This window comes from Setaria italica, chromosome IX, assembly GCF_000263155.2.
Source record: "Setaria italica strain Yugu1 chromosome IX, Setaria_italica_v2.0, whole genome shotgun sequence".
Lineage (NCBI taxonomy): Eukaryota > Viridiplantae > Streptophyta > Magnoliopsida > Poales > Poaceae > Setaria > Setaria italica.
In genome coordinates this window covers 11117171-11125766 of record NC_028458.1, presented here as the reverse complement: position 1 = coordinate 11125766, position 8596 = coordinate 11117171, and the positions used below count along the sequence as shown (strand labels likewise).

Genomic DNA, 8596 nt, shown 5'->3' with positions numbered 1-8596 from the left:
GACGGGAGACAGGTAAGAAACAATGGAACGTCACATGTAGGCCATGCCGACCCCGTCACGAATGACGGATCCGGATTCCACTCGGGCATGCCCGTTAGAAGCTCCCCGACCCCGTCACTCGAGCCGTCGAGGTAAGCGGTGTCAGCTTAACCCCTTCGGTTGCAAAAACCACGGATGGGGTGATGCCTAAAAACCCGACCGAGGTAATTTTACCAACCCTCTATTTCCTTTCCCTTTGCAAAAGCATTCATTCATTCATTCATCCATCCATCCATCTCCTCCATGCATACATTCATTCATACATGCATCCATCCCATACATACAATCATTGCATTACAATTGCTTTGCGTCACATCACAAAGCAATAGCGGTTCATTCAAAATGAGCTACGACCGATCAAGATTCGAAGGCCAGCCCACGAAGGGCTCGAGACCGCCTCGCGTCAAACGGAGCTAGGGGAAAAGCAGATGAGCCCCAATGGCCCTCGCCCAACCCGCTCAGAAGTGGAAAGGGTCATCTCAACTTCTCGTTCGATCCTAACCTCGAGCCATGCCCACAGAATCTCCATCAAAGGGAGGCCAGCGGGCCACCTGAGTCAGTCCCCGGAACGGGTTGGGTATCTGCTGGGAGGTGGGTTAAGGAGAAGTGGAATGCCACATGAGGGCTATGCCGACCTCATTACGAATGACGGACCTAGATTTCACTCGGACATGCCCATTATGAGCTCACTGAGCCTGTCACTCGAGCCATCGAGGCAAGTAACGTCAGCTCAACCCCTCTGGTTGCAGAAATCGCGGACGGGGTGACGCATGAAACTCGACCAATCCCGACTAAGCCCAACGGAGCTCGGGGGCTCGGGCTGCCAAATCCCGACTCAGGAATCTGACCGGTGACACAGGTCGTGGTTGGGAACACGCACAGACGGACGCTCCGACCAGCAATTGGGATCGCCTCCTACGGACCGATGGGGACACAAGAGTCCACGACCTTGGAAAAATTCAGCCTCTGACTGACTCCCCAGTTGGTCGCAGGCTTGGGGGCTAGACCCACCGGGTTCACTCGCGCGAACCCGGCAGAAAATGGACTACCGGCAAAGTTCCCCCCTCGAGCGCTGGGCGCCTATATCTACTCGACGTGGCTCCACGGGCTTTGCCAGCCCTCTCCTCAGGGGCTGGGCACCTATATCTACTCGATGCACCTCCGCAGCCTTCACCAGTCCTCCTCCGAGGCTGGGCGCCTATATCTAACTCGGCGCGCCTCCACGGCCTTCACAGTCCTTTCCTCGGGGGCTGGGCACCTATTTTTACTCGACGTGCCTCCGCGACCTTCGCTACTCCTCTCCTAAGGGGCTGGGCGCCTATATCTACTTGGTGCGCCTCCGCGGCCTTCGCCAATCCTCTCCTCAGGGGTTGGGCACCTATATCTACTCGGCGCGCCTCCGCGGCCTTCGCTAGTCCTCTCCTCGAGGGCTGGGCACCTGATCCCACTCAGCAACCCTACACAGCACCGCAAACAAAGGGGGAAATGCCAAGGTCCCAACGATAACCCTCCTCCATGGCATGATGGGCATAGGAAACATATAACAATGAAAGCCTCAATTAAGCAAAAAAGAGCAGCAACCTGCTGATCAAAATCCAATAGCCCCTTCACGGCTTAAAAAAAGCCCCAAAGGGGCTCAGGGGCTGCTAACGGGTCCATAGACCCAGGGTCCCCAATTGGCCCACTTGCCCACAATGCTTGGCCCAACAAGAGGTGCAGTGATACTACACGCCTGGGCCAGCCCAGCAACGCAACGCAGGCCGAGACCAAGATCTGGCCACCGACCGGCTCCTCCGACCAGGAGGCCTAGTCGGCGCCGCAACCGGAAGGGTCCAGTCAGGGGTGGGACCACAGCCCGACCCCAACCGAGTTCCGCCAACCAGGGATGCGCCGAATCGACCACACCACTTCCCCCGGCCGGCACGGCCGGGCCGACTGGGACAATCGATCGGGGACGCTGCTCGGTGTGGGCCCAGGGAGCAGGTGGAACGGATAAGAGGAGGCGCCCAGGTCTATTGTACGAAGAACCGTACCGCACCACGCCCTGCGCATGCCCCGCACAGTGCCGCCGCAACCTACCCGCTACAACGGAGTGTCCTGACGATATGAAAAGGGACCGATGACGGCGGCCATACCATACCCGATGACATGGGCCTCGACAAAACTAGGCGGTGCCCCCTCTTTCTCTCTTTCTCTCTTTCTCTCTCTCTCTGACTTGTAAGGCCGTCCCTTCGTACTATAAAAGGGAATGGGCCCTCCCCGTCTGGAGAGGCTCCATAGGCAGACACCTCTACTCTTTCTATACGCGCGCACACTCTTGAACACATAGCGCACGTTTGAGCCCCTAGTCACTCTCTCCCACTCTAATCGGAGCACGACCAAGTCTCGGACACCTGCTCTCATCTTTCTCGTTTGTACCCCCACTACAAACTTTGAGCACCTGGGCTCAGGAATACAGTCGACCGACCAACCCTGACTAGACGTAGGGCTCGTTGCCCGAACCAGTATACATCCTGTGTCATTGTGTGCTAGGCCATATTCGATCTAACGCATGACAAAACTACAATATTTACTAGTCGGCCAGATTTCACACCGACACAGCCCTTGATAGAACTTCTAAACTAGATCCTCCCTCTGAAACTTATAATGTGGAACTGCACGGACGTAGTCATTAAAGCGTTGATAGGCTTTAGCAATATTTTCAAATGCATACTGAGCAAAACTAGCTATTTTTCTCCTCAGATTCTAGGTCTTAAATGGCGAATAATATTCTGTTATAAAGGCCTTCAACAACTCATCCCAATTCTGAATTGTTGTTGTAGGAACCACTGAAGTGCTCTTCCAAGCAGAGAGTAGGGAAACAACCTTGCCCTTAGTTGATTCTGAGTAACTCCATACACGTCGAAGGTATTGCATAGCTGCGTAAACGCTTGTAGATGAAGATTAGCATCCTCCTTGCCAGTGAAAGGTGAACTCTACACCATCCTTAATGTTGAAGTCTGGATCGCGAATGGTTGCCCAATGCCTCCCAACTCATGGATAGGTAAGTCGATGATGTTTGAAATGCACAACTCCCCGATAGTACGCTCTGGCTTAGGTTGATCTCCCATTGTAGGTGCTTCTGGTACAACTAGCGCAACTGGTGCTCCTCTTGGACTTGCTGGTGGTGTCAACCTTGGAGTAGATGATGATGTTTCCGACACTTCCGACTCTTCCTTGACAATTGAAGTTTCAATCTCCAGCTTCCTTAGTTTTGCTAATCATATCCATTGCCTGTAAAGTTTTTCTGGATAATCCACAAAACTTTTTGATTTGGCCTGTTAGCGTTAGTGAAAGCAAAACACATATACACAAGAACTAGATTGAACTTTTGATTGAGATTGAACAAAAACAAAAAGATTAAAAAGAAAAGATTGAAAAATCATGAAAACAAGTAATAATTACATATGCATAATTAAACTTAGAACTTGGCTATTAGTTCCCTAGCAACGGCGCTAGAAAAGCTTGTTGACAGCTATTAGCATGCCAAGTTGTGAACCGCAAGCGCACGGATCAGTTGTAGCTCTTCCCTTAGAGTGCTCCCCCAAGGTTTATCAATCCGTGGAACTTATAGCACAAGATCTAATTTAACTAGCACCGTTAGTATGGACTTGGTGTTGATGAGTGATTCGGATCTAATCTATTAAACATACACAGACAGATAACAGGTAGAGCAGAGGTAACGAGTCTAGAGCAACCTAGACTATGCATGTGTTGTAATTCTGAGTATAGAAAATAGGCATTATTCAATACAGAGGTGTGCAACGAGAAATATTCAATTTGGTACGATGGACTGGTTGTGCTCGTGACCATGACTCATCAAATAAAGCTGAAGGTTTAGCCTAAAATGTGCTTTATTCCATTTGTAAACGTGAAATAGCCAAACTAGTATCATTGCTTAGTTGTGCCCGACTGAATGTGACGGGCACTCTAGCGAATAAAGTTACAGGTTGAGTGACCACTAAGCTTCCACGCTAGTTACGAGGTTGGTTGGTAGTTGGGTGTTGATAGGTGCAATAATGTCTCAATAGTTAGGTAGGGACAAGTCGGGCAACTTGATCACCAAGTTTTATTCGATTATCTTCCAATATAAGTATACTCTATGCTTCGCCGTATAAATGAATATAGTGTTGTCATATTTTTATGGTATTTTTATGTTAAGGTGAAGTCCAGAAATTCCGGAATCGTAAATCAGCGCCTCTAAAACCGATTTCTTTTACCTTTGCTGAAAGGGAAAACTAGTATAAATCTGAATAGATAAGATGCAACAGAGATATAAATAAAAAAGGTTTTCGATAATCTTTGGACCGAGATGGTCAAACATAGGCTCGGCTGAGACCTACGCGGAGAGCGCACGTACGAGGCGGGAGTACGAGTAGGCACCGCCAGCCACAGTAGCCGGACGCGGACCCGTGCTCCAAACCGGACGCAACCCCTCTAAGCTGGGCACGTGGCGTGGTCCACCGATAAAACCCTCGCCGCGTCGCGCACTCACCTTCGGCTTGGCGTTCGAGTTCACGCTAAGTATCATCATCAGTGCCCGACTGCCCCCGTCCGCCCCTCCCTCCCTCCCTTGTTGGGAAAACCCTCGCCTCTTCGCTTCTCCCCTCCCCACTGATCGACGGAGGCCCGCCGCCATGGCGAGCGACGAAGAGGACGAGTGCGGCTACTTCTACGACGAGGACGATGCCGAGGAGGACGCCGCCGCCGGCCTCGAGGAGGGCGCCGCGCCGCCGCCGGAGCGCCGCGCCGACTACTGGGTGAGTGGCCCCGATCGAACCCGGGGCGGGGTTCGGCGAATGTGTGTCTGCCGTTTTCGGGTTTCCGCGTCGGCGAGATCGGGGAGGACCTCGCCGATCGGTTCGGCCCTCCCCGATTCGGTAAATCTTTTCCTAGCCCACCGTAAGGGGAAAATTAAAGGGAAAAGGGGGCGATTTATCGCGCCCTTGATTCTGCACAAGTAGTTCATCTGTCTATGTTGTTCCCCACCTGCGCGCTTCGAGTCGTTCTATGCGCCGATTCCGTGGAATCTGGCTGAAATCTGCTTCAGATGTCGAAAATCCAAATCCTCACTGGATCGGCTTGGATTGATATGGGTTTTTTTTGTGGGATTCCTGCTGCGTCTGCACCCTCGCCCTCCAGTTGATTTTGGGTTGTCTTAATCCCAAACTTTGGTTGCCTGTTACTTTTTATATGCTGAATTTGGATATTTCAAATTATACGAGTAGATTTATCTTGAAGTGTAGTTTCAGAAAAGTAGCCTTGTGCTATGTTCTATAAATACTTGATGACAAAAGGTGCTACTCAAAGTTGCATCTTAGAGACGTATCGATGTCCAAAGCGTCTGGAGGGAGTAAAAAGTAGTCAATTTTGCCCAAAACTACCGTCATTATGCAAGAAAAATCTTACTTTTGAGGCTGTGAATTCCTACTTGTCTGGTCTGCTGAACTATAACGTATTAAAATGCATGTTTTGTTCCTTATTTCTTTTGTCTTAAAAACCTGAAATTTTGGTTTACATAAAGATTGGACGGAATGCAAAAGCTTCCGTTACTGCTAACTGTAACTAAGCACCATATGGATTTTCGGTTAGCATTCACTGTAACTTGGGTACTGCCAAACAAGTCATCTTATAGAAATAATTCATCTTTGTCGTTCAGTTCTCATAAGTGGACACCCAAAGGTTTCATTTATGGTGTGAAGTGTGAACGACTTTTTTTCTTGCTCATATTAGTTGTCTTGTTTTGTGCAATCATATATACGTACCATTTTGCAACGTTTGGGATTTCAGCTTTGAGATTGGTGGATTGCATATTTGTTTCCCCAAGAAGATTCTTTACTTGCTTTATCTAACTAGATTTATACATGCTGTGTTCTTACTGGACTATGTTTTTTTAAAAAAAAAACACAATTACATGTATAACTGTTGTTGCAGGCCATTACACAAGAGTCCCTTCCCACTGCACAGGTAATGGAACTGATCTTACCATTTCTTAAGTGTTCAGATTCTGTCTGTCGTAACCTTAATATTGATCAATGATATTTTTCTCTCAATCTGCGCTACCTACAGAAACAAGACCTGTGTACAGTGATGAACTTGCTCAATGTAAAACAACATCAAGCACGAGCTCTCCTCATCCACCACCGGTGGAAGATGGATGGAATCTATGATTGCTTAGATAAGGGCCGAGAGCGCATGCTCAGAGATGCAGGTATTGTGCTGCAGGAGAATACTATTATGGCAGCAGCTGGTTCAACACCATGGAGAATTGTGCACTGCAATGTGTGTTTTGAGGACATTGCCGTGGGTGTAGTCTTGACCATGGACTGTGGGCATTGCTTCTGCAATGATTGTGAGTTTCCGCGTTCCACTTCAATGTGTTAATCCTTTTATCTGTGTTGATGCCTTAATAGGAGCTAATTTATTTCTGGTTTGTGATTTTTCATCGACAAAATATGTCTGACAGTTTCCTAAGTTTTTGCGAAAGATCAAAAGTGCTTTCTTATATTGGCAGCAAAACACCTGTACATTTGCTTACCATAGCATTTCACTCTTTGTTCAGGTTGGACGCAGCATTTCTATGCCGCCGTAGAAAGCGGCAAAAAGCAGATTCGGTGCATGGAGGTGAAGTGCCCGGCCTTCTGTGATGAGGACCACGTGCGACGTCTCCTTGGCCAGAAATACCCCGAAATGGCCAAGCGGTTCAATCGCTTCCTGCTCGAGTCCTACCTTGAGGATAACGACTCTGTGAAGTGGTGCCCCAGCGCCCCAAATTGTGGCCGTGCAATCCGTGTGGGTGCTGGTGAGCGCTACTGTGAGGTGGAGTGCCCCTGTGGCTTAAGCTTCTGCTTTAACTGCATGGCACTGGCTCATTCACCTTGCCCGTGCACCATATGGGAGAAATGGAACGCCAAGCGTTCAGAGGGAGAGAGCATCAAATGGATCCTCGCTAACACCAAGAGCTGCCCCAAATGCTTTAAGGCCATTGAGAAGAACGGTGGCTGCAACCTTGTCCGCTGCAATTGCGGCCAGTGTATGTGGTAAGTTGTTGGTATACACACCTAGGGTACCTTTTGGGTAGGCTAGGCATATCTGGTGAGAACTATAATCTTTTCGTGAAAAAGTGTGAATTTATCAGCAACTTGACATGCCAATGGGTGTATGTTGGGGGAGATTCCTGTCCAGTAATTTCTCACCAACATTGTTGGCATTGCTCAAATGAGCGTTCACAAGTTCTCTCCGGAGAAACTGGGCAATAGCCTGGTGCAGGTGCTGCTGTGCGCCTGTGCTGGTATCCTGTCCCTGACCGGGATTATTACTGACTTTCCATGTATGCAGTTGGCTCTGCGGTGGAGGGACCGGCGTGGAGCACACGTGGACCAGCATCGCGGGCCACAGCTGCAACCGTTACAAGGAGGATTCCCGCGGGAAGACCGCGGATACCAGCAGGGAGCAGATGCAGCGTTACAAGCACTACTACGACCGGTTCAAGATCCACGGCGACTCGTGCAACACGGAGAAGCAGAAGCTGGGGCCAACCCTGAAGGAGCGGGTGAGGCTGCTGGAGGCGGACCTCCAGCGTCCGCTGACGATCCGCGACGGGGACTGGCTGATCCGGGCGCACCGGCGCCTGCTGGTGTCGAGGCAGGTGCTGTCGCGGTCGTACGTGTTCGCCTACTGCATGTTCGGCGGCGACCTGCGGATGCAGCCACACGGGCGGGCGGGCCTGGGCGTGGCGCGCAACCTGTTCGAGGACCAGCAGGAGCAGCTGGAGCAGCACGTGGAGCGCCTGTCGGCGCTGCTTGCGGGCGCGGACGTGGCGGCGATGCCCGAGGCGGAGATCGTGCAGGCGAAGCAGAAGGCCGTCACGCTCGTCAAGACCGTGGAGAGGCTGTGCGGGGAGATGTACAAGTGCATCCAGGACGAGCTGCTGACGCTGCTCGTGGAGCCCATGACCATCGCGGCGTACCGGCCGGACGGCCCCGACAAGGCCGAGGAGCTCGCGGCGTGATTGGGGTGGCGCATCCCCTTGGCTTGCGCCACGTTCTGCCGTCGCCGGCCGACCGGTCCAGTGCGGCATAGCGGCAGTAGACGCTCATGTAGCGTATATAAATGATTTAGGGCGGGTTAACTTAGGATGCCTGACAGTACTGAGGTTAAAAAAAAAAGGGTCTGACCATAGCAGAGTTATCCATCTATCAGGTATATTCTCGGGTGTCTGTTAACTGCATTGTTCTTGGAACCATTTGGATCCATCTGACCTTGGAGTGCCGGGATGGGTGACGGTCGTTGAGTCCTAGCCGAGGACCGCCGCGCCGCCGTGGACCTATCACCAGTAGGGGCATTGGGAGGAACATGTTCTAGGGATGGGGCGCTTGTGAGGAGGGGTCCAATGCTTGCCCGCTTCTTTCGAGCCGGCGAGGCACGGACGCATGGTACGTAATGGACTAATGGTGGCGTCCGCGTGCATGGGTCAGAGTAGCTTGCCGTGTTTGCTTGCTTGTTTGTTTCGCTTTCC

The 8596-nt window shown here is 51.0% G+C and overlaps 1 protein-coding gene across 1 annotated transcript; it reads left to right on the top strand.

The window, feature by feature from the left end:
• Positions 1–4715: 4715 nt before the first annotated feature.
• Positions 4716–8323, top strand: LOC101777831 (probable E3 ubiquitin-protein ligase ARI1). The gene is made up of 5 exons (XM_004982340.3): positions 4716–4838; positions 6013–6045; positions 6148–6430; positions 6641–7118; positions 7417–8323. The coding sequence occupies exons 1-5, from the start codon at positions 4716–4718 to the stop codon at positions 8087–8089; spliced, it is 1590 nt and encodes a 529-aa protein (XP_004982397.1). The 3' UTR covers positions 8090–8323.
• Positions 8324–8596: the final 273 nt, after the last annotated feature.

Bases quoted from the DNA above. Each gene is read 5' to 3' on its own strand.
- LOC101777831 (XM_004982340.3), top strand. From the start codon at position 4,716: ATGGCGAGCGACGAAGAGGACGAGTGCGGCTACTTCTACGACGAGGAC. The intron at 6,431-6,640 runs GTGAGTTTCCGC...CTCTTTGTTCAG, and splicing joins GCATTGCTTCTGCAATGATT to GTTGGACGCAGCATTTCTAT. The intron at 7,119-7,416 runs GTAAGTTGTTGG...CCATGTATGCAG, and splicing joins AATTGCGGCCAGTGTATGTG to TTGGCTCTGCGGTGGAGGGA.